At 38.9% G+C, this 26,481-nt stretch overlaps 1 protein-coding gene across 3 annotated transcripts in view; it reads left to right on the top strand.

Annotated features, from left to right (window-relative positions):
- Positions 1-26,481, top strand: part of LOC127857074 (condensin complex subunit 3-like) — a 67,357-nt gene that overhangs the window by 28,490 nt on the left and 12,386 nt on the right. For 2 of the 3 annotated variants that reach the window (XM_052393407.1, XM_052393408.1), the window contains exons 11-23: positions 727-903; positions 2,774-2,881; positions 6,066-6,185; positions 7,039-7,272; positions 7,750-7,931; positions 8,710-8,884; positions 12,560-12,571; positions 14,565-14,735; positions 19,057-19,255; positions 20,170-20,400; positions 21,091-22,215; positions 22,740-23,150; positions 23,480-23,602. In XM_052393407.1, the coding sequence (XP_052249367.1) occupies positions 727-903; positions 2,774-2,881; positions 6,066-6,185; positions 7,039-7,272; positions 7,750-7,931; positions 8,710-8,884; positions 12,560-12,571; positions 14,565-14,735; positions 19,057-19,255; positions 20,170-20,400; positions 21,091-22,215; positions 22,740-23,150; positions 23,480-23,602 (3,268 nt within the window). The remainder of the gene's footprint in view (positions 1-726; positions 904-2,773; positions 2,882-6,065; positions 6,186-7,038; positions 7,273-7,749; positions 7,932-8,709; positions 8,885-12,559; positions 12,572-14,564; positions 14,736-19,056; positions 19,256-20,169; positions 20,401-21,090; positions 22,216-22,739; positions 23,151-23,479; positions 23,603-26,481) is intronic. The other variant, XM_052393409.1, reaches the window with a different exon arrangement.

Below are 26,481 nucleotides of genomic sequence, written 5' to 3'. Positions count from 1 at the left end.
TAAAATCAAAATAACATACCGGTTTCCGGAGCATAAATAATACCATATTTAATCACATTGAAATACAAAAAATAGGATGTGATACTTTCAATTAACTTAACTTTAAGGTAACTTTTGTTGTGTTTTACTGTTATAGTTTAGTCGGCCTGACAGAAACTGTTTCGGTCTGACAAATACATCAAGTCAGTCCAAATTACTGACAGATTTTTCAAGATTTGAAAAAGGGTCCTACTGTTTTAAGTTTTGGAAAATATAGCGCATGTAAAAAAAATATTTAGGTATTACTTTAATTTTATCTAACTGATAAGGGAATGAATATGATTATTAATATTAATACATTAATATGATGTTAATTTCATTCTGTTGGGTGGGGTGGGGGTACTGCAGACAGACATTTCTTCAGGAAGTTGGCCTAAATGCCGCTACAGCTAAAAATACTCGAGCCTCATTCTGGAGAGAATCTCTGCATAATGCATGCGTGTAAAGTGTTGTCCTTGATTGGCCTGTGCAGTCTGCACCGGCTTATTAGGGAAGATTTTGTAATTTTTGTTAAAAGAAATTCTCTTCATAGCAAAAATCCACTTAAGGTGGAAAATGTGTTCCTGATGAGCATGTGCACACGGCAGATACTAATCAGGGACAACACTTAATGTGACTGAATTACACCCAGTTTTCTCCCAGATGGAGGCTTAAAAACAACAACACAATCCTGGATTACTATTTCAGATGGCAGGTATACGAGTGCAGCTGAACCAGCTCAGGGACAACCTGGAGGTGGCCGTACGGGACCAGGACTTCACCCGGGCTGCCGAGATCAAAGCCTCCATAGCTCACCTTGATGCAGAGAAGAACGTGCTACTCGTGTCACAGGAACCCGTCCGAGAGGAGATTAGAGCTGAACGGGTAAAACTTGTTATTTACCCTTATACCACATAGATACGTATTTTTACGCATTTGTTGTGCCATAGAAAGTTCAATTTAATTAACGACCTTTCTAACTGGATTCAAGTTTTAAAGACTTCATGTCCTTCAATACTGTCAGATGAGCAACAAACAGCATAAAACCTGAACAGACTGTGAGTTACTCGCAGGTTGTTCTGGTTTTATGCTGTTTGCACATAGCCATTTTCACTTTGCTTCTGATGGGGAAAGGGTTAAGTAGCTGTATTGAAGTGTTTGTTATAACAAAAAATGCAATTTGCACGCGAAAATTCTGATGAACATGTAATCGGTCTTAATTATTGATAACTGGAATCACTATGTTGGTTAATGTTAAACTGATATTTTTTTCCTGACTTATTTTCCTAGATTTTGGTGGGTCTGCTCAAACATAAGATAAAATATTCAATGAACGTCAACATCAAGGACCTCCAAAGTCTTGTATCAGACATAAAATGTCCATGAATTTAAGATCAAATGATCATGCCTGATTTAAAAATCCATGAAGTTCCATGTCAAAACATGAAATGTATCCATAGTAGTTTTTGGGCTGTACTGATTTCTTAACCTTAGCTGTTTACATGTTTGAGGACGATCCGTTGACAACTGTTTACATGTTCCAGAACGATCCATTGACAACTGTTAACATGTTTCAGAACGATCTGTTGACAACTGTTTACATGTTCCAGAACGATCTGTTGACAACTGTTTACATGTTCCAGAACGATCCGTTGACAACTGTTTACATGTTTCAGAATGATCCCTTGACAACTGTTTACATGTTCCAAAACGTTCCGTTGACAAATGTTTACATGTTTCAAAACGATCCGTTGACAACTGTTTACATGTTTCAGAATGATCCGTTGACAACTGTTTACATGTTCCAGAACGATCGGTTGTCAACTGTTAACATGTTTCAGTACGATCCGTTGACAACAGTTTACATGTTTGAGAACGATCCGTTGACAACTGTTTACATGTTTCAGAATGATCCGTTGACGACTTTTTACATGTTTCAGTACGATCCATTGACAACTGTTAACATGTTTCAGAATGATCCGTTGACAACTGTTTACATGTTTCAGAATGATCTGTTGACAACTGTTTACATGTTTCAGAACGATCGGTTGACAACTGTTTACATGTTTGAGAACGATACGTTGACAACTGTTGACATGTTTCAGAATGATCCGATGACAACTGTTTACATGTTTCAGAATGATCTGTTGACAACTGTTTACATGTTTCAGAACGATCGGTTGACAACTGTTTACATGTTTGAGAACGATACGTTGACAACTGTTTACATGCTTCAGAACGATCCGATGACAATTGTTTACATGTTTCAGAACGATCCGATGACAACTGTTTACATGTTCCAGAATCATCCGTTGACAACTGTTTACATGTTTCAGAACGATCCGCTGACAACTGTTTACATGTTTGAGAACGATACGTTGACAACTGTTGACATGTTTCAGAATGATCCGTTGACAACTGTTTACATGTTTCAGAATGATCCGTTGACAACTGTTTACATGTTTCAGAATGATTTGTTGACAACTGTTCACATGTTTCAAAACAATCTGTTGACATGTTTCAGAATGATCCGTTGACAACTGTTTACATGTTTCAGAATGATTCGTTGACAACTGTTTACATGTTTCAGAACGATCCGTTGACAACTGTTAACATGTTTCAGAACAATCCGTTGACAACTGTTTACATGTTTCAGAATGATTCGTTGACAACTGTTTACATGTTTCAGAATGATCCGATGACAACTGTTTACATGTTTCAGAACAATCCGTTGACAACTTTTTACATGTTTCAGAATGATCCCTTGACCATCCTGAAGTGCCAGACCATCATATCAGAGATGCTGCAGCTCCTCAAGTTGAACACTGTCAGCCCCACTCTTCAGATGATGATTGAGACGCAGGTAACATTCAAGGGGAGGCAATGATGGAGTTATATGCCAATTACTGAAATCACTATTGGCCACAGGGCTTTTTTCCCTTCTTTACCCCTTCGTCTATGAGAATTTCTTTAAAAAGATGCACATTTTCCCAAATTTAAAGCTTACTTTGTGAAATTTTTTCCTCTTTTAAAGTTTTGTCTAATTTTTTTCCCCAAAATGGAAGGCCAGGCTCTTTCCCTAAATCAAGAAAAAAAGCCCTGGTCTGGCTTTAGAAGATTTTCAGTTTCCCATAGGCTGGCTGTAAACCTTTTCTTCGGGAGGCGGGGCATTTTTCCTTTTATGGCTGTAGTAAAACCTTGTTAACACTCTAGAGGCCACATTTATTTTCTGATCTTCATGAAACTTGCTCAGAAGATTTGTCCCACTGATATCTTGGATGAGTTCAAAAATGGTAACCTTTGCATGAAAAACATGGCTGCGGAGGGGCGGGGCATTTTTCCTTATATGGCTATAGTAAAATCTTGTTAACACTCTAGAGGCCACATTTATTGTCCAATCTTGAAACTTGTTCAGAAGATACATCCTAATAACATCTTGGACGAGTTCGAAAATGATGCCGGTTGGTTGAAAAACATGGCCGCCAGGGGGCAGATTTTTTCCTTATATGGCTATAGTAAAACCTTGTTAACACTCTAGAGGCCACATTTATTGTCCAATCTTGATGAAATATGGTCAGAAGATTTGTCTTAATAATATCTTGGATGAGTTCGAAAATGGTTACGTTTGCTTGAATAACATGGCCGCCAAGGGGTGGGGCATTTTTCCTTATATGGCTATATAAGGCTATAGTAAAATCTTGTTAACACTCTAGAGGCCACATTTATAGTCCGATCTTCATGAAACTCTGTCAGAAGATTCATCCCAATAATATCTTGGACGAGTTAAAAAATGATGCCGGTTGGTTGAAAAACATGGCCACCACAGTAGCGGGGCTATTTTCCTTATATGGCTATAGTAAAACCTTGTTAACACTCTAGAGGTCACATTTATTTTCCGATCATCATGAAACTTAGTCAGAAGATTTGTCCCAATGATATCTTGGATTAGTTCGAAAATGGTTTTGGTTGCTTTAAAAACGTGGCCACCAGGGGTGGAGCATTTTTCCTTATATGGCTATATATGGCTATAGTAAAACCTTGTTAACACTGTAGAGGCCCACATTTATTGTCCAATCTTCATGAAATTTGGTCAGAAGATTGGTCTCAATGATATCTTGGATGAGTTCGAAAATAATTATGTTTGCTTGAAAAAAATGGCTTCCAATGGGCGGGGCATTTTTCCTTATATGGCTATAGTAAAATCTTGTTAACACTCAAGAGGCCACATTTACTGTCCTATCTTCATGAAACTTGGTCAGAAGATTCATCCCGATAATATCTTGGATGAGTTAAAAAATGATGCCGGTTGGTTAAAAAACATGGCTGCCAGGGGGCGGGGCATTTCCTTATATGGCTATAGTAAAACCTTGTTAACACTCTAGAGGCCACATTTATTTTCCGATCTTTGTGAAACTTGGTCAGAAGATTCGTCTCAATAATACCTTGTTATCTCAGGTGAGCGACTTTGGGCCTTTCAGGCCCTCTTGTTCAGTTTTGATGATAATTTTTCCCCACCATGGAATACCATGCCCTTTTCTCAATCAATAAAAAGCTATGGTTGATAAAACTAAAATCTTAATAGAAAATCTCTTGAGGAATCAGCATAATATGAAATGAATAGGGAGATGATGACACATGATAATGGCCAATGCTATAGAAAGAAAACAAGGCAGAACACTATTTACCCTTTTCCACTAAAAGGCAAAGTGAAAATTGTTATATACAAACAGCGTAAAACCAGAACAGCCTGCCAGTAACTGGCAGTCTGTTCAGGTTTTAAGTTGTTTGCTGCTCATCAGTATCTAAGGGTTTGAAATGAAGCCTTTAAAACTTGAATTTTTGAAAGGTCTTATATTAAATATAACTTTCTAAGATACTACAAACATGTAAAAATATGTATCTAAGTGGGAAAGGTTTAAAAGTAAAATCATTTATGTTTGTCGGCAAGAAATTTAGTGGTTTTTCATAGACAGGTAAATTCATGGATTTCAGACTCAGAAGAAAAAGAGAAATTTGTCATTATGCCCCTCTTCGAAGAAGAGGGGGTAATTATTCTTTTGCACGTGTCGGTCGGTCCGTCCGTCCACCAGATGGTTTCTGGATGATAACTCAAGAACGCTTACACCTAGGATCATGAAACTTCATAGGTACATTGATCATGTCTGGCAGATGACCCCTATTGATTTTCAGGTCACTATATCAAAGGTCAAGGTCACAGTGACTCTAAATAGTAAAATGGTTTCCGGATGATAACTCAAGAATGCTTACGCCTAGGATCATGAAACTTCATTGGTTCATTGATCATGACTGGCAGATGACCCCTATTAATTTACTGGTCACTAGGTCAAAGGTCAAGGTCCCACTGACTCAAAACAGTAAAATGGTTTCCTGATGATAACTCAAGCATAATTAGGCCTAGGATAATAAAACTTCATAGGTACATTGATCATGACTGGCAGATGACCCCTATTGATTTTCAGGTCACTAGGTCAAATGCAGGGCTTAACATTAACAGTTGTCCTATTGCCCCTGGCAAGTAAAAGTTAGGTCCGGGCAAGTTATTTTATAATCTAGTTGTCCTCCTGGGCAAGTGCAAAAAAGAACAAAGAGCATTTATGTAAGACTTTAATTAGACTACTTGCTGTAATCATTTTGTTAAATATGCAAAAATGAAAAAGGTTTTATGGTGTATCATTTTGATCTTTATTAAAAAAATAGGAGGTTTACAGTTAATTTACATGATATTTCATGTTTGGGCAAGTGGCTTTACAATTTGAGGGCAAGTAGATTTTCTGAGTACTTGCCCATCAGGGCAAGTTGGTTTTTAGGTTAATGTTGAGCCCTGAAATGTCAAGGTCACAGTGACAGAAAACGGATTCACACAATGGCTGCCACTACAGCTGACAGCCCATGTTTTACAAACAGCCCTTGTTAAAATATATAAATGCCCCACAATAAAAGATATAAATGTCCCACAATTTATGGCAAACAATAATAACAATATTATGTTCTCATTATTGAAGATTGGTATTAATGTTTGATTTCAGATCGTGCCAGGCATACAGAACGAGGATGCTGAAGTGCGTAACACCGCCATGCAGGCCCTTGGACTGTGCTGCTACCTGAGCAAGGACCTGCTAGTCACCTACATTCCGCTTTTTATGCAGGTAAAGGGATTTTTATGCCCCCGGTAGGGTGGCATATAGCATATGAACTGTTTGTCCGTCAGTCCGTCCGAAAACTTTAACATTTGCATAACTTTTACAGTATTGAAGATAGCAACTTGATATTTGGCATGCATGTGTATCTCATGGAGCTGCACATTTTGAGTTGTGAAAGGTCAAGGTCATCCTTCAAGGTGAAAAGTCAAAAAATACAGTCCAAGGGAAGTAATAAGCTTTAAAAAGGAGATAATTTATAAACTTGCCAATGATATATTGAAATTTTATTTCAAAGCAGAGCAGTAAGGGGGCATTGTGTTTCTGACAAACACATCTCTTGTTTTTGCCAAAAATATTACAGCCTCCTGTCATGCTGTTCATTATTTCATACTATTTCTCAATTATCACTATTTCCCAGGCATCTTAATAATTTTGTTTTCTTATTAAAAGAAAGCAGGGAATGTCCCCATTATGCAGACTGTTCAGGTTTTTATGCTGTTTGCTGCTCGTCAGTATCTAAGGGCTGGAAATGAAGCCCTTAAAACTTGAATCTTGTTAGAAAAGTCTTACATTTAATTTGTTTTTCTTACAGACTCAGTGGGTTTTTTTCATTCAAAATCGGGGCTGGTATCCGGACCCATTCCCAATCGAAAAAAGTATTTTTCAATTTTCAAGCATTTTTTTCTAAGCAAAACAACGACAAGACTAATTTCCTAATTTAAGTAAAAAATCTGCGAATTTTCCCAATCCAAACAGACTCGGGGCCCCATTCCCAAAACGAGAAAAAAAAAGCACTGAGACTACAAATGCATGAAAAAGGGGTATTAGAGTGGTAAAGGGTTAAGATTTCATTTCCCAGGCTTCCCAAATCGACGTGGAAGGCGTGCGAGTGACGGCTTTGCAGATTCTCTTCGACCTGCTGCTCATCTTCGGCCTGGACATAGTTGACGCTAGCGAGACCTCATCAACTGGGTCCGAGAACGGCCCCCAGACAAGCGAACAGGATGCCAGTAGCATGGAGAAGGCGAGCGATGAACGTAACGGGACCGCCAGCAAGCTTGTGGCCATTATCTGCTCCTTTCTTGATGGGGAGGTGAGTTTCAAATAATCACCCAGGTTCTGAGAAAACTTGTCTTTATGCAAAAATGTTGTTTTTTTATTCAAAATCGGGTTTGGTAATTGGACCCATTCCCAATGGAAAAAAGTGTATGTATTTTTCCAAAATTCCGGACCTAATAATTCCCAATTGAAGGTTTCAAAAAAAAAATATTTAAATAATCATCTGCCATCTAGCTATATAAGTTCAACCTTAGTAAATATATTATGAAAACATATTGAAAACACTTATTCTCAATGAATGTTGAAACCTTTTTGAGCAAAACAACAACAAACACTAATTTCCCAATTTAAGTGAAAACGCAACAAATTTTCCCAATTGAAAGGGACCTAGCCCCATTCACAAAAATGTTGGAATAAAACACAAATTGAGAAAGAAAAACGTGTAAGTTGAATCAGATTACTAATTTTTATATAATTGTGATACAAGAGCCAGTTGTGTGGGTTTGTTCAGGTGGTTGAGCTGAGAACGTGCGCGGCTGAAGGCCTGTCCAAGCTGTTGCTGTCCGGTCGCGTGGTGTCGTCCAAGATCCTGTCCCACCTGATACTGCTGTGGTACAACCCGCTGTCGGAGGACGAGACACACCTACGTGTCTGTCTGGGGACCTTCTTCCCTCTGTATGCCCTGGCATCCAGGTAGTAGCCTTAACATGACATTGTGTGTTTACTCTCTGGCTGTTTTCAGAGAAAACCCGAGGTATTGTCATAGGCAGCTCGTCGTCAGGCGTCGTGCTAAAACCTTTAGATTGGCTCTAAAATCTAAGTGCTTCCACCTACAACTTTGAAACTTCCCATGCACCTTAATGAGTTCTACACGACACACTCATTTTTGGGTCACAAGGTCAAGGTCACTGTGACCTTTAAAAAAATAATATGACAAGCTTTCATTTATTCAAAACTGCACCCACAGCCGTGCATTGGCACCCTTTATGCAGTGCTCTTGTTTGTCAACTTTGGGGCCCCAATTCCAATTTCAAAAAGTAAAAAGTAAATATTTTCTCTGAATGACTGCTAAAAATTCCCAAATAAAGTTTTCAACACTAAAAAAATTATGAATAAAACAAAAATTCAACTACCTATCCTGTTCTGTAAGTTGAAACTAAGGAAATAAAATCTTTAAACAACGTGGCATTCTGGGAAAAGAGGGCTTAATGCATATGCATTAAGTGTTGTCCCTGATTAGACTGTGAAGTCAGCACAGGCTAATCAGGGACAACACTTTCTGCATATATGAATTTCCTTACAAAGTTAGTATCTTTCAAAGGAAAATCTAGTTTCGGCCCAAAGTGTTGTCCCTGATAGCCTGCGCAGATTGCACAGGCTCATATGGTTTTACACTTAACGCACATGCATCAAGTGCATGTTTTCACAGACCAGTTCATTCATATATTATAAACTAATATTTATTTTGAAGGTCCAACCAGGAGGTTGTGGAGGAGGCATTCCTGCCGACCCTGAAGACCCTCCTTAATGCCCCGCCCACCAGCCCGCTGGCCGAGGTGGACGTGAACAACGTGGCTGAGCTACTCGTGCAGCTCACCAACACCAAACTGCTCACTGTGAATCAGGCCAAGGAGAATCTGAGCCAGGTATGATCTGTCATGGTTTGTTACTGAGCCAGGTATGATCTGTCATGGTTTGTTACTGAGCCAGGTATGATCTGTCATGGTTTGTTACTGAGCCAGGTATGATCTGTCATGGTTTGTTACTGAGCCAGGTATGATCTGTCATGGTTTGTTACTGAGCCAGGTATGATCTGTCATGGTTTGTTACTGAGCCAGGTATGATCTGTCATGGTTTGTTACTGAGCCAGGTATGATCTGTCATGGTTTGTTACTGAGCCAGGTATGATTTGTCATGGTTTGTTACTGAGCCAGGTATGATCTGTCATGGTTTGTTACTGAGCCAGGTATGATCTGTCATGGTTTGTTACTGAGCCAGGTATGATCTGTCATGGTTTGTTACTGAGCCAGGTATGATTTGTCATGGTTTGTTACTGAGCCAGGTATGATCTGTCATGGTTTGTTACTGAGCCAGGTATGATCTGTCATGGTTTGTTACTGAGCCAGGTATGATCTGTCATGGTTTGTTACTGAGCCAGGTATGATCTGTCATGGTTTGTTACTGAGCCAGGTATGATTTGTCATGGTTTGTTACTGAGCCAGGTATGATCTGTCATGGTTTGTTACCGAGCCAGGTATGATCTGTCATGGTTTGAGCCAGGTATGATCTGTCATGGTTTGTTACTGAGCCAGGTATGATCTGTCATGGATTGTTACTGAGCCAGGTATGATCTGTCATGGTATCTGAGCCAGGTATGATCTGTCATGGTTTGTTTTATCAAAATCAACTGTTAAGCAAACTAAGAGGCAGTCGGTGCACAGTTTTATTCCTATAACTGATGACTAATTCCTCACATAATGCAGCCTTAGGCAAGTTTGCCGCTTAGAAATCACCGAGATAGAAATAAGTGGTTGCCCATTTCCAGGTGCTAGAAGATTTTGGTCTGGGAAAGCCAATTTCAAAATTATGTTTCGTTATGTCAAAAATTAGAAAAAGATTATTATGATATGCACTTGGTTTGGTGCTAATTTCTCTTTGGTGTAGCTAACAATGTACTTAAGAGGTAAAAAGTAAGTTTCTATCCCTGAATAAAATTTTGTAGATGTGTTATATAACTCAGTTTGGCTTAGAAAGCTTGTTATTAAACATATTTTTTCATTTATTTTAAACATTTGCTTTATTAAAAAAAAAAAGAAATTTTTGTCAACTACTAAGAATTCAGTAGTGAATTATTGATTTTGTAGCCAATGCTCTACGTGGCCTCTGGTGCAATATAAACCCTGAAATAACAACTTCCTGGACCATACTTTAGGGGTTTTGTCTACCAGTGCTTAGTGCACTTCCTTAACCATAGTTTGGGTTTTGTCTACCAGTGCTAAGTGCACTTCCTTAACCCAGTTTGATAAATCTCTTATTACAATACATTGTAATTAATGTATTTCTCATTGTAGACATTATATTTGAATTGTTTAATAATAATGGGAATAATATATTCTAACAAGAAGAAGCATTCCAGAAACGCCTGGGCGCTCGAAAGTGCCCTTTTGACAAAATACTGCGCGTTCAAAGTGCCCTTTTGACAAAAAATCCCCCCTGCCCTTTTCAAATCCTAGCTGGAGCACTGCAAGTTAACCATAGTTAGGGTTTTGTCTACCAGTGCTAAGTGCATTTCCTTAACCATAGTTGGGGTTTTGTCTACCAGTGCTAAGTGCACTTCCTTAACCATAGTTGGGGCTTTGTCTACCACTGCTAAGTGCACTTCCTTAACCATAGTTGGGGTTTTGTCTACCAGTGCTAAGTGCACTTCCTTAACCATAGTTGGGGTTTTGTCTACCAGTGCTAAGTGCACTTCCTTAACCATAGTTGGGGTTTTGTCTACCTATGCTAAGTGCACTTCCTTAACCATAGTTGGGGTTTTGTCTACCAGTGCTAAGTGCACTTCCTTAACCATAGTTGGGGTTTTGTCTACCAGTGCTAAGTGCACTTCCTTAACCATAGTTGGGGTTTTGTCTACCATTGCTAAGTGCACTTCCTTAACCATAGTTGGGGGTTTGTCTACCAGTGCTAAGTGCACTTCCTTAACCAGAGTTGGGGTTTTGTCTACCATTGCTAAGTGCACTTCCTTAACCATAGTTGGGGCTTTGTCTACCAGTGCTAAGTGGTGCACTTCCTGAACCATAGTTGGGGTTTTGTCTACCAGTGCTAAGTGCACTTCCTTAACCATAGTTGGGGTTTTGTCTACCAGTGCTAAGTGCACTTCCTTAACCATAGTTGGGGCTTTGTCTACCACTGCTAAGTGCACTTCCTTAACCATAGTTGGGGTTTTGTCTACCAGTGCTAAGTGCACTTCCTTAAACATAGTTGGGGTTTTGTCTACCAGTGCTCAGTGCACTTCCTTAACCATAGTTGGGGTTTTGTCTACCAGTGCTAAGTGCACTTCATTAACCATTGTTTAGGGGCTTTGTCTACCAGTGCTTAGTGCACTTCCTTAACCATAGTTGGGGCTTTGTCTACCATTGCTAAGTGCACTTCCTTAACCATAGTTGGGGCTTTGACTACCAGTGCTAAGTGCACTTCCTTAACCCTTGTTAAGGGGCTTTGCCTACCAGTGCTAAGTGCACTGCCTTAATTATTGTTTAGGGTCTTTGTCTACCAGTGCCAAGTGCTCTTCCTTAACCATTGTTTAGGGGCTTTGTCTACCAGTGCTAAGTGCACTTTCTTAACCATAGTTTAGGGGCATTGTCTACCAGTGCTAAGTGCACTTCCTTAACCATACTTTAGGGGGTTTGTCTACCATTGCTAAGTGCACTTCATTAACCATAGTTTAAGGGGCTTTGTCTACCAGTGCTAAGTGCACTCCCTTAACCATAGTTGGGGCTTTGACTACCAGTGCTAAGTGCACTTCCTTAACCATTGTTAAGGGGCTTTGCCTACCAGTGCTAAGTGCACTGCCTTAATTATTGTTTAGGGTCTTTGTCTACCAGTGCCAAGTGCTCTTCCTTAACCATTGTTTAAGGGCTTTGTCTACCAGTGCTAAGTGCACTTTCTTAACCATAGTTTAGGGGCATTGTCTACCAGTGCTAAGTGCACTTCCTTAACCATACTTTAGGGGGTTTGTCTACCATTGCTAAGTGCACTTCATTAACCATAGTTTAAGGGGCTTTGTCTACCAGTGCTAAGTGCACTCCCTTAACCATAGTTGGGGCTTTGACTACCAGTGCTAAGTGCACTTCCTTAACCATTGTTAAGGGGCTTTGCCTACCAGTGCTAAGTGCACTGCCTTAATTATTGTTTAGGGTCTTTGTCTACCAGTGCCAAGTGCTCTTCCTTAACCATTGTTTAGGGGCTTTGTCTACCAGTGCTAAGTGCACTTTCTTAACCATAGTTTAGGGGCATTGTCTACCAGTGCTAAGTGCACTTCCTTAACCATACTTTAGGGGTTTTGTCTACCATTGCTAAGTGCACTTCATTAACCATACTTTAGGGGGTTTGTCTACCATTGCTAAGTGCACTTCATTAACCATACTTTAGGGGGTTTGTCTACCATTGCTAAGTGCACTTCATTAACCATACTTTAGGGGGTTTGTCTACCAGTGCTTAGTGCACACTCTTATCCCAGTTGGATTGATAAACAAATTGAATTAAGTGATTGCTTATATTGAAAATAGTATTTTGATGTATTGATAACTTTGCTCTTGCAGTCTTGCTGGGATGTAAGTTGTTTTGGAGAATGCTTATTGTAATGGTTTATACAGTTTAAAAAAAGTTTTCTAGTTTATTTAAGATTCATCAGGGCTATTTTCCACTTTAGTATGGTCCCTTGCAGTGAATTTTTAGGGCAAAGCTTTGGCATGAAATAGGCCCAATTCCTTGCACAAAATGTTTTTATTTTTTCCTATATTTGCACATATTTAAATTCCAAACTCAATGTGAGCTTTTTTTTAAATAAAAATATCTATATATTTTGATAAAAAATAAGTTAAAGGCATTTTTGTAAATAATACCAAGTTTGATCATTTGTATTTGGAGCAAAGCATTGGATTAATGATTCATAACTAAATATATTAAAAACATGTAATCGTGATTTTCTTAAAAAAATAATTGCCCCTTTGGTCAAAAAAATAATATTGGAAGAACCCTTCAACCCTTCCATCTTTACCCCTTAGTTGAAAAAAACACGGCTCTGTTAGCTGTTTTCCCTTCTTTTTTCAAATCATTCCCTTTTTCTGTAAACCTCAAGACCTATTGTCAAACTATTATTAGATTTAATAAGCCATGGAAGGGCCAAAAATAACACTTGACTTTAAGGGCCCCATCACTAAGTGGTAAAAAGCCTAAGGTTTGTTTGTTTCTTTGATGTAATAGTTGAATGAACTTATGAAGAGATGCATTTCCTCATCTTGCCTTGTTGGTTCCTGGTCTGTGTTTATTCGCGAATCAATGTAATATTTGTATATCCTATGAACAAAGACAGGGTATATTTGATTGAATGTGTAAAAGCATTTTTGGAACACAATTATTCTTAAACTTCTTTCGACATTCAATATATTTGTTTGTGCCAATTGCTGAAAACAAATGAGTAGACCAACTGACTATCATTCCTTCTCCACGGTACTCTCAAGAGACCTGTTAGACATATGTAACTATTTAGACAGGAATACAATATGTGTTTTTTTTTTGCTTCTTTATGAATTACTCTCGAAAGACACTTCCAATCAAGAAAAATTAACAAAATTCCCAATTGCCATCCGAAAAATTCCCAAAAGGAAGGAAAGTTGCGTCAATTTCATTCCAAAAACATGTTTTCTACAAGTAAACGATTAAAATGAAAACTAAAACTATTTCAGCAAAAAGACATTTAAAAGATTATTAACATGGGATTGTGCAATTAAGTACCAAACACTTTAAAAGACCCATTATTCCAAATCTGAATATTTCACATCAGGAAATTTTCCCAATAATTTCAGTTTTTTTCCCAATTAGCATGGTACCAGTCTTTTTCCTAATAGGAAAACTAATCTCTGACATGTTTATATTTCTAGATTAATGCTTTCCGACTCAGAAGCAATGTGAAAATGGCTATGGGAAAACAGCACAAAACCAGAACAGCCTGCGAGTAACTCACAGTCTGTTCAGGTTTTATGCTGTTGGCTGCTCATCAGTATCTTAGGTTTGGAGGTGAAGCCTTAAAAACTTGAATCAAGTAAGAAAGGTCTTTCATTAAATTTAACTTTCTAAAGGACTACAAAATTTAATGCGTAAAAATATGTATATAAGTGGTAAAAGGTTAATCATCTTTTTTTTTTGCCAGCTTGGGAAAAGTATCAGTACCAGCCCAATTGGAAAAATTGTGCGTGGAAAACCCTGAAATTGGGAAAATTCCCGTTGTGAAGTCTTCATATTGGGAAATTGGTGTATTTGGTTTTTTGCTCCCAAATGCTTTAAAGTTGATAACTAAATGTTGTCAAGTTGTCACTATTATATTTACCTAGGTACAAGCCATGAGCTTCATAGAGAAACTAACTAAATTTTATTTATAAAAAAAAAAATATTTATTTTTTGAAACCTTCAACTAGGCATTTTTTTTGACAGCAATTGGGAAATTTGTATATTTTTCCTTATTGGGAAAGTGCAGTTTTCCAGTACTTTATAAAAAAGGGAAAAAATCACTGTTAATTAAATGCCTCAATACCTATGCTGCCACAGGACAATCCAGGTCACGACAACCTCTCAGAGAGGGTCTGCAACGAGATCCTCTCCGCCCCGGAATCTGCCCACGTGAAGCTGTGGTCCAGGATCCTCAATCAGATGGAGATCAGTCCGGATAATGAGGTCGTCATCAAGGATCTACGCATCCTCGCCTACAAGATGGTCAAGGTCAAGGATTTAAGCTTTTTTCCGTCTCTTTGAGTTGCCAAGATTCTTATACTATTTAGCCTCGTTCTGGTGAAACGGGGCTTAATGCTATTGCATGTATGTGAAGTGTTGTCCCAGATTAGTGTGTGCAGTTCACACATTGTTAACTGCACACACTAAAAATTGCTGTAAGTCCAAATGTTAAGTCAAACAAGCAATTGATGGGAAGTTTGGGACTGGATTCTAAACAAAGAAACTAATTGCAATTCCGAATATGACCTCAGAGCCTTCAATCTATCAAATCTGCAGCCGAATTTCGGCCCCAGTCCCCCACCCGAAAAGTATACTTTTTTCCCCTTTTTGGAGGAAAAATTCTCAGATTTAAAAAATAATAATAATAATTAATAAAAAAATGAAAATGTACTGTGAAACCATTTATTTTCGCCAGCATGAAATTTCGTCATTTTTATGAAAATGACGTTTTCGTCAGCACTTAAATTCGCCAATTCCTGACTATACAAAATCAAAGTACTGACAGTACTGGTGTGACGATGCTTTTGAAGAGGATGGATATAAAACATCAATTTAAGTCTATCTATAACACCACAATTGTGTATGTTGATACAAACATTTGGGTACGATAAAAAATTTGGGTACGAAAATTTTGGGTACGAAAAAAAATTTGGTACGAAAAAAAATTGCGTACGAAACATTTTTGGTACGAAAATAAGTTAAGGGGTACGGGGAAGTAGTACCCGTGGGTAACTTGACCCTTTGAGCGAAACTGGGAGGCGGGTCACATTCTTGTTCATTAAGTATGGCAATACCTTCATGATGATTCTCGAAAGTAGGTATGAGCACATAGCCGGACCATGTGAGCTCAATCGTATGAGCACTTGACTATCCGAGTTCGCCCACGAACATATGGATAAGTTAACTAATAGCGAAATGACCTTATACATGTATATGCTGAAATCTAACAATCGAACGAAATATCAAACATGGTATGTACACTTAGGTGGTTGTGTAATTTCTGTTAGAATATCGTATTCAATATGTAAATTTTAAATGATTGTGCCCGCACTTGAGTTTGTTGCCTTGTTTGAGTCTATACGCGCCTAGGCTGCACCCAGTCTGTGTATTTGTGTTTTTCCAAGGTAATGAGTTACCTCCGCGCTGAGGCTGCATAATGTTGGGACCCGGAGTGTGTTCAGCACTCCTACCTAATAAGATTAGATTGACGACAGTTGGGACGAATTTTGAATGATAGCTGCAATTTCCAGCTTTTTGTTTTGTACTGAAATACTTTTTAATCTTTTATATGGTCAAATGCTGCGGGGGGGGGGATGAGATTATCCGGAAAAAAACACCTGTCCGGAATGGTGACCACAAAACAGACAAAATATAACATTGTGCCGGGAGCGGGAATCGAAACGGTGTCGTAAAGGTGAAAAAGCGAACGTCCTTACCACTGCGCTAGCGGGACAAACAATTACGCAAAGAAATGTTGTTATATCTATATATATATCATAGCAGTGCAGCGTTTACAATTTGCAGGTTCGAAATTGTTGGCCTTCTTTAGTTTTGTGATCACGTAAAAAGTTAATATTACATGTTTTTATTCGCAATTTATTTACTAAATCAAAAACAAATATCATACAAAATAGAGAATATATATAGTTGTTTCATTGGTCCATAAAAATAAAATGGATGTAAAATTACTAATTTTAAATTAACGTTCTGATACACTTATTAGATCTGTTTCCCCAGGATATGCTGTTCTATTAATATTTACCTTTATCAACATGAACGACAACTCTGCTAGGAGAATGTTATCAATGAAAATCAACGAGCAATCTCCTACGCAGTGGCGAATGCCAAGGGAAGTAACTGAAAAATCGAGTTATCTCAATCGGACTGGCTCGGTCTTTTACATAGGTCCCCACTGTGAAGATTTTTTTTACTGGTTATCAAACCTTAGACGACGCTGTTCCAGCATCGTCAAAAAATGCTTCAGTCAATATCCGATTTGTTTGTAAAACATGTCTGAAATATATCGCGGTTGCGATAAATCGTAGTGGGGAAAGAGGGAGGACACTCGAGAGTCACTTGCAGGAGGTGGGGCCTGTTTGTCACATGTCAATATACTAGTCTTTTGTTATCAAGCGATCAGTTATATGGCCCCATTAGTGTATCATTATTATTTATTGTTTGAAACAGTGAAGCCAGTTGCCAATCGGTCTTATTCATTTATTATCATGGCCAAACTAATAACAATCTTACCTTTATCGGCGCAAATTAGAGAAGGTGCAAAGATTATTGGTTAAAATTAGTGTTAGCAAATTGTTTGGTCAGTTTTCAATAAAGTTTCAAGAGTTTTGCATCGTAAATATTTGATCACTTTAAGTACAATAAGTTTCGTAAGTGTAAATTTACAGTGCATTATGGGACAGAGGGTTCATAGGACAAAGTTCGGATTTAATTGTAACAACCAATGGACGAGTGAGTTTAAATTAGATTGAATGCAATAGGATACAAAGCAATGTTTAATTGCGTCATACTCAGTCATTGGAAAAGCGTGCTTTCCGGGGATTTCCTGAAAATCGCGCAAAAATAAAAGTGAATTTCTGTTAACAATTACCCTACGTTTGGATGGAACTAATCGTCATGATTGCTTATTTCTCGTTACCTGTTACGTTTTCAATTGCTACAAGTAACAATGAATTGAAACATGTATTGTAAAACTTGTAAAAGCTGTCAATGATTAGAAAGATCGACTATTTTTACACCTGTATTGTAGTTAAACGCAAACAACCAAACACAAATCAAAATGCTCTGTGTTTATTTCTTATCAATGCGGAGAATGTATATAATTCATCTTTTAATTTTGTTTATTGTCGTTGATCCGGATCCGCTGCGTGAAGGCTGTATAATCTGCAACAACACTGTAAAACACAATACACACAATGGGTAATAAAGTTGTTTACAATTAGCACCAATCATCACTATTCTACCTAAACAAAGTCAACGCCGTTGATACATCTGTACTGCACTCGCGTTTAAGAGCAATGTCACGTGTCAGTTAAGTACACTGTGTAATCTACACCCTTTTGGGTCAAAACCGGATTTATCTTGATTACAAATGATTACGAAACAGAGTATGTACACGTGGATAACGTTAGATTTTAGTGCCTCATGCCTTTGGTAATCAGGCTTTTTCCGCTCCATTTTGGGAATACGCCACACTGGAATTTTGGGAATTTCGCGTCGTGAAAACCTCCATTTTGGGAAAAAAATTATTCGCAAAATTGGCTTAATTGGGAAAAATTATCGCATGTAAATAGTGTTTCTTATATTTCAAAGAAGCCGTTAACTGGTAAATAACGACTATTTTGATAACTTATTATTAAAATTTTACAAAGTATTATGAACATCCGTGATAAGTGCAGGTTTTTTAATCTGAATTTGGGGAAAAGGCCTGGCCTTTTTTGAGGTGAAAAAAATCGTGCGAAGCGCCGGATTTTGAGGAAAATAAGGAAAGTCTTAAATAATCATTAACATATTTTACAGTTTTTAAAACAAATTTAAGGCAACAGATAATTTAATTATGCAACACTTTTTATTTTCTACACCGGATCAGGTTAACTTATATATTTTAAGGTAAAAAAAAAAAAAAAAAATTTTTTTTTTTTTTGGAATTGGGAATTTTTTTTTTTCAATTGGGGAAAAAAACAACCAGATTTGCATTGGGAATGGGGCCGAATTTCGGACCCATGGCATAGGGCGGAAAAAGCCTGGTAATTCAGTCTTAATTTGTTCAAATATGGGACATAATTGTTTGTTAGGATCTTCAATTCATCAATCGGTCGACTGACGATATAGACGAAAAATTTTGCCTGAGGATTAATAATGGTTTCACAGGATCTCATGATTATTATATCTCAATTTTATTTAAATTTAATCTTGTCAAAAATACATAATTATGCAAAAAGAAATGAATATAGTGCAAACAATTGTACAAATGTAATAATGAGAGAGTAAGTAAAAAAATCCTCCAAAAAGGAAACGCCGCGAAAATTCCCCCTAATGAGGGTAGCGACCCACTTCCCTTAAAATGGATTGAGGGCCCTGACAGCTAAAAAATATTTTTGTAAATGTAAATTAGACCCTTAAACAGCAAAAAAAGCAAATTCGATGAATTCATATCCCCAGCCAAAAATACAGTCATTTTGTGACAAATGGACGGACAACACCAGTTTTATATCCATTCGCCTTTGGCAGCGGATACAAATCCTGAGACATTTAAAAAAAAATCTCATCATTGCCATTGGCTTGATTACAGACTGTGAAGGAGCGAATAAGCCTGAAGGCGCTACAGAAGTTCCAGGCAACAATCTCAAAGCTGGCAAGCAAGTACGTCACCAATGACGACGACCTGCCAAGCATAAACTTAGAGTTGGACGGACAGGCAGGGGAAGTAGTGGACACTGCTGACACCACCATGGATCAAAGCGATGCACGGGCAACGCCGAAACGTAAAAGTGGGTGTTTTATTTACTTGCGATGGCTGTGGTGGTTGTTATTGTGGTGGTGGGTTTGGTGATGATGATGATGATGATGTTGATGATGATGATGATGATATGGGGTGTTGGTGGTTTTGATGATGAAGATGATATTATGTGGTGGTCTTTGTGTTGTTGGTGATGGTGATGATGATGATGTATTTTAAAATAAATTAATAACATTCCATCTTTTAACATTTATATTTCCATGTGTATTTAAACAATGTACAGAAATGTTTCTTTCATATTCCTGTGAAAATTGTTTAGTCAACATCTAAGTAAATAAAGAAATGGGTTTCTATTGAACTTGTAATCTCCCCCATTTTAGGGCTTTATCACGCCTTTTTTTCCAATTCAATAGGCGCAGGCTGTACAAAAAATCATGCGAAAAAAAAACTGGATTCCAAGTGTGCGTGGCCTTAACTCGGCCATCTCGAGACTGAGCCTGATAAGCATTGACTCAGAGTTGGACATCATGTTAATATACTAGACAGGGTTTTTTATCTAATTTTGGGGAAAGGGCCTGGCCTTTTTTTAGGGGAAAAAAATCACGCGAAACGCTGGATTTTGGGGAAAAAAATGGTGCGAAACGCCGGATTGTGGGGAAAATAAGGAAAGTCTAAAATAATCAATTTTACATATTTTACTGTTTTTAAAACAAACTCAAGGCAACAGATAATTTAAATATGCAATATTATTCTATTTTCTACAGTGGATCAGGTTAACTTATGTATCTAAAGGCTAAAAAAATGGGGAAAATAATATCTAGGGGAAAATTTACCAGCTGAGGGGAAAAAAAATCCGAGGGGAAAGGGCCGATTTTCGGCGGGTCCCAAAGAAGGAAAAAAAACTGCTAGGTTTAAACTAAACTTTTTGTTATACGATGGTTCCAGGGGTGCGTGGCCTCTACTCGGCCAACATGACGCTGGGCGTGACAGGCATGGACTCGGAGCTGGACATCACGGGGGAGGACTCTTTGGAGGACGTGGATGCCTCCTGTCTGATGAGCGCCGTTCCAGCGCCGAGCTCCACCTCCACCACTCCAGTACGGAAAGGTCGCAGCAAGAAGACCGCCGCTACGACTGAGCTAGCTGCGGATGAGGATGTTTTTGCAATGCCAGAAGGTGGGTTTGGTGTAAGATTCCAGTGGCCTGATTTTTCCAAAAAAGTCTTAAGTTGGCTTGAGAACACTTGGCTTTAGTTATTTATCTCATTGATTTGTTTTACGTGTTTTAAAGTTGATGGTCTTATATATTATAGTACTAAGGTTTTTCATTTCATGTATTATTTTCATTTAGAGCTTTTATATAATTTTTTAGTGAAGTTGGTGCACACTATCGAATTATGTGTGAGAATTTTTTGTTGAAACCAATATTTTAAGAGTTGTGAAAATAATAAGGAAGTTCGGGCAAGGGCCTGTGTTCACATGACATCTTCAAAAACATGTTAACACTTTACCACTTAGATTAGAAAGTTACATTTAATTAAAGACCTTTCTTACTAGATTCAAGTGTGAAAGGTTTCATCTCCAACCCTTTTATATTGATGAGCAGCAAACAGCATACAACCTGAACAGACTGGGAGTTACTCGCAGGCTGTTCTGGTTTAATGCTGTTTGCACATAGCCATTTTCACTTTGCTTCTAAGTGGGAAAGGGTTAAAGGTGTTGTGGTGAGAAATATTGATTAGCCATAAACCACTCATCCCCATGACACAAATATAATAAAATTATAAATAATAAACAAGAATTTGATAGTGGGAATTTAAACACTTATCTGTAACGATTTAAACATAAGGCTATTTTCTTTCTTTAGTTCCAGCAACCAAGAAAGCATGCACAGAAATTACAAGCCCAGACTCAGAGGTTGCAGAATCTGAGGCGGTCACAAGGGAAGAAATTAACAAGGAGGCAGAGAAGGGACTCTCAGAAGATGAATCACCAAAGAGAGGCCGTTCCTCAGAGAAAGCTGGTAGAACATCACTGCAGAAATCCCCTGCAGGTAGCGGGAAGAAGAATGTGTCATCGAGAAAAGATTCAGAAAAGAGAAAAGCCTCCCGTTCGCCAGTTGATTCGTCGCCCGAGAAGAGAATCGCCTCTGAGTCGCCAGCCAGACGGAACCAGGAGAAAAGAAAGGCTTCGAAATCGCCGGCAACGGAGAGAAAAAGAATGTCAAAGTCTCCTGATTACAAAGCAAATGAGAAAAAGATTGGACCCCAGAAGAATCCTGAAAAGAAAACAGTTGGTAAGCCTCCCATCAAAGAAGCTGCAAAGGGAGACCAATCCCCTTCAAAGAGAAAGTCGTCTGCTTCTCTTACCTCCCCCAGTGCAAGTAAAGCTGGAGATAAAGCCAAACAGAAAGTTACGGCAAAAGAAGTGGGACCTTCAAAGGCTAGGGTGGATGCAAAAACTGATAAAAACACCAGAAAGCCTTCGACAGTAACTCTAATCCCTGAGAAGAATGTCAGGACGGCGGCTAATAGGAATGCTAGTAATAAGACCACAGATTCTCCCGACATGACACGTGCGAAATCTGTTCGCGTTTCTGTGATGATGTCTGAGAAGACAAAAGCGGACGCCACTTTGGCAGCCGAAAATTCGCCAAGGAATGCAGGAAAACAAGGGAAACAGAAAGATGTGGGAGCTGAAAAGGTTCGGGTTTCTGTATCGATGTCTGAGAAGACAAAAGCGGATGCCACTTTGGCAGCCAAAAATTCGCCGAGGAAACAGAAAGATGCGGGTTCAAAAACGGCAGATGTGGCAAAGTCTGGGAGGTCCCTGGTAAAGTTGGTGGTGGACACGCCAGAGAAGACAGAAGAGAAAAGGCGGACCTCGACTAGGTCTGTGGCAGACACGCCGGAGATCTCGTCACCTATGAGGGCTACACAGTCCGTGGTGGAGGAATCTGTGGCCGAAACACCCGAGCATGCCCCTGGGAAAGGTATACTAACGTAATGATACATATCTTTCCGTTTCATATCTGTGTTTAATATCAGTATCTTAAAACAGCAACTTGCTTCCAACATTTATTTGCTTCTAAAAAATTTGATGGCTGCTATAAAATCTATGCATATTTTGAAATGAAGCATTTTGTGTTTGTTTTATGTTTAAAAATGGATATTTATATAAATTACAAATAACCTTAGAAAAAGAATGGAAATGGCAACATATTCAGATATCTTATAAATGAAATAGTATTAACATTTAAAAGTTTCTGCTGGTTATCAATTGTGCAAAAAATGAATCTTTTGATTGCTGAGGAACAATTCATTCAAGATAAATTTAAAAAAAAAATTATATAAATTGTGTGTTTGCCAGTACATACCAAGTATTGATGATTATGTTACAAACTGTTGGTTCAAACCAACATTTCTGTGTCAGTAAAACAATTGTTTAAAACTAGGCCTTATTATGTAATCAATTATGTAATTTGTTAAGTAAAATTTGTTTATTTTACAACAACAGTCTGCAAGAAAGCTCCAGAATCGAGACTATCCCTGAACACGCGCCGAGCAGGAAGTGGCTCATCTACGCCGAATTCTACGCCAAAATCCAGCACAGCCAGCGGCGCAAGGTCCACCAAAACACTTACGCCATCTTTGGACACCAGTCGTAACACGCGATCGTCTCAAAAATCGGTTCTCACCCCGACTCCTGCTGGCTCCAGTAGTAGACCAGCCAATAAAGTCCAGGCTAAAGCTTTTTCACAGACGGAAAATACAAAGAAACCGGTCAAGCGTGGAATCACCTCATCTGCGAGTTCCCAATCTGATTCGTCTCCGGAGAAACGTGTTGCCAAGGCAACCAGGGTGGCAGCAAAGAAGGCTGCAAGCTCTGAAGACGCAAGTCTTAAGTCGCCCAATAATCGCCAAAAAGGTATGGTATTAAAATGCACATTATTGCTAAATATCATGCTTCAATATCTTTTGACAAGGAAACTTCGCATAAATAATTGTGATAAGCAACTCTTCATCATTATTTTTTAAATTAAATAACTTGTGTTGACACCCTCACGGATAATCAATTGCTTCTTAAAACGTCAAATTGTGTATTGACAAATAAACAACGAATTATTGAAAAGTATGTCATAAATATATACCAACTATTCACCCTTCCTACAAAGCCTAATCTTGATACTCTATCTCATATACAAAACTGCATGCCCAATTGTACAACACCACATTTTTTTCGTTATGTACCAACAGCTACCACCAAGTCAGCGCCCATGGAACGCAAGACTTCTCCCACAAAACCCTCTTCCCAGACTGATGATGATGAGGAGGAGACCATTGTCCGTAAAGCGAGACCATCACGCCGCAGTGCTAATGGTGAGGTCTCACTTCATATTGCAAAGCTAGGCCTAAATGGAAAGGTGGCCTGCCCTGCCCTTCCAGTGTTTTTTTCATTCAAAATTTGGTCCGGTAACCGGACCCATTCCCAATGGGAAAAAGTATATATTTTTCCCAAATGGGAGCTAAAAATTTCCAATGGAAGGTTTAAAAAATATATATATTTTTTTTTTTTTTTAATCTCAATATTTTGTTCATCTCCCATTCATCTAAGTTCAACCTTAGTAAATATAATACTGGACACACTTGTGTCCTCAATTTTAATATCATAAATACGTTACCTGTTATCTCTAGCTTACCCCGTTCCAAGGGAGTTATTTCATCCGGAAAATATTCAAGCGCTGGGAATCGTCCACCTCTATAAAGAATCCAAATCAGGTTAAACATAGTACAATGCAACCTAACAGGAAATCAAGAACCACAACTCATCTTTCCTTTCCGGATAATAACATGTGCACGCCTATTTTAGGCTCAGGACTTATGTGTTCTTTTCACTGTGTTTTTGTCGGAGTTTAAAAGGATAAAGTTTATTTATGTTTTATTTGTATCATTCGGTTTATATTTCTATACTTTTTGTTGCATTTATTGTCATATTTCTGCTTTTGCTGGGTTTCTTTGTTTGTAGCGTCACTCATGTACATGACGTCATGAGCACGTGAACCACGAGGAATTCGTGCCTATTCCCCAATAAGTAATTGAGGTCAATTGGACAGCGTTCTTTGTGTTTACATTTTGTGGTTTAACTTTTTATTTGAATTTATAATCATTAATTTGTCTTTTGTAGGTTCTTTCTGTTTCTTTTATTTCAAAATGAACTTACAGGATAGAGGTTCTTGTGGTCATATCAAGGCAAGGTGGGATTCCCACGATACTTGCCTGGCATGTACCGGTTGCACATTTAATAACAAATGTGCGGTTTGCGATTTGTGGGCTTACGACGTATGGACGAAAGCAGGTCGCCGGAGGACGTCGATCAGCCGCAAACGCAACGAACCTCCATCCGACGTTGATTACCCGGTGACTCCACTGGTCAAGGATGACCAGCGGTTTTGTCAGTCACTGGGTACCGGGCAAGATGGTGTTGTTGTCAGTCGATCGTCATCAGATCTTATGACTCACACCATGCATACCGGTGACATTGATCATGGAACGACTGGATCAATGTCAGACCACATGGCAGCCGCCATTCTATGGTCTTTGTCCGGTGACGTAACCGGTCATGATATGACCGGTCGGTCCCCGGTCCGGTCATTGATCACCGGTCCAGTCCGGTCCGGTCAACAGTCATCAGTTAGGCCTGCCACCGATAACACCAATCGCCGGTCAAGAAGAACTCGGTCTTCATCATCGGCTTATTCTTCTACATCCGATTCGTCGTCGAATACATCGTCTTCATCAAGGAGTGGACATCGGACACGCTCTTCTTTGTCGAGCAGTTATCATCGTCGCGGCGCTCATAAGCGATCACGTCGTCACTCACGGAGACGGTATTCCAAAAAATCTCGATCTCATCGCAGCCGATCCACATCTCGACAGCGCAGCCGATCCAGATCTCGACATTGCAGGAAACGAGGACGTCGGCAACGTTCATGTAGACAGCATCGGACCTACCATTCGTATAGTCGTTCACCATCGTATTCCGTTATGGAATCGCATGTTTCCATGCCAAATGTGTCGGTTGCAACGTTGACTGCCACATGTATTGCATCTTCAGGAGCTCATCTCACCACTACGGCGTCAGTGTCAACACCACGGGTATCATCTACCGTATCTAGTCGTGTACCCCCTACAGCTACCCTGTCGAATCCTGATACACTATGATACAGAATTCGGCGGGACATTTTGTACCGGTCAATGCTGATAATTTACCATCTTCCGGTTTACATTATCAGTTTACTGACGTCGGGGATGATCATTCGCTGTTACCAGACAATTACAATCCGGTACAAGATATTCTCACTTCTGTTCCTGCTGATTTTATACAAACCGCTGGTGTTGTAGAGAGTGAGGCTGATTCAGATGCAGAATCTAATGTTGAGACGGATCAATATTTAGCTCCGATTGGTCAGATCTATGAACTGATGTTTCGTACTCTGGGTGAAGATTACTGTCCAAGACCTGCTGAACTGTCTTCAAATGCGACGATTTCTGTGACAGAACAACTTTTTCGTACATTTGATCCCAACAGGGTTATTAAGTCGACGGCTCGTCCTGACCCGTGACTTCCCATTGGTTCTACTGTTCTATCTGTTCTTCAATCATTGGAATCAGCTAATAAGACTATTCCAAAACGAGGAGAAACATGGAAAATTCCTAAGGAACTAGCTGATTCAAAACACCAGGAAGGTAGTAAAAGTTACAAACCTCCTGTACCACATGCAACATCTGGGTGGGATTTTTCAAAACTTCCGGTTCCAGATCCGGACATTAGCAAGCTATCTCTTGTAATGCCAAGTGGTTCCAATTTAGTTTCTGTTCCGTTTTCAATGTTGGAAACTTGGGAAATGAGAGAACGTAGATCATTAGGTTTGACTAACCAAATTGACTTTATGCTAGCGACAGTTTTACAAATGGTGTGTGATTGGTTGGAATCTGTTCGGGAGGAACTCCGTGATTTGTTAATTCATCTCTCACGGACCACACTGTCCTTATCTCACACTTCTGCTTCTTCAATGTCTGAGATGCTAAGGATTCGTAGAGATCTTATCCTTACTTCTTTACCTAAAGATTTTCTGTTGGAACCTGGTATGAACTCGCTCAGAACAGCTCCTCTCACATCAGGGTTCCTTTTTGGTGGAAGGATACAAGAAGCAATCACAGCTGACAAGGATGACCAACTTCATGCTTCTTTAGCTAGA

Source organism: Dreissena polymorpha, chromosome 14 (assembly GCF_020536995.1).
Source record: "Dreissena polymorpha isolate Duluth1 chromosome 14, UMN_Dpol_1.0, whole genome shotgun sequence".
Lineage (NCBI taxonomy): Eukaryota > Metazoa > Mollusca > Bivalvia > Myida > Dreissenidae > Dreissena > Dreissena polymorpha.
Note: the sequence above shows the minus strand (reverse complement) of the source record. Positions and strands in the feature narration are given on the sequence as shown.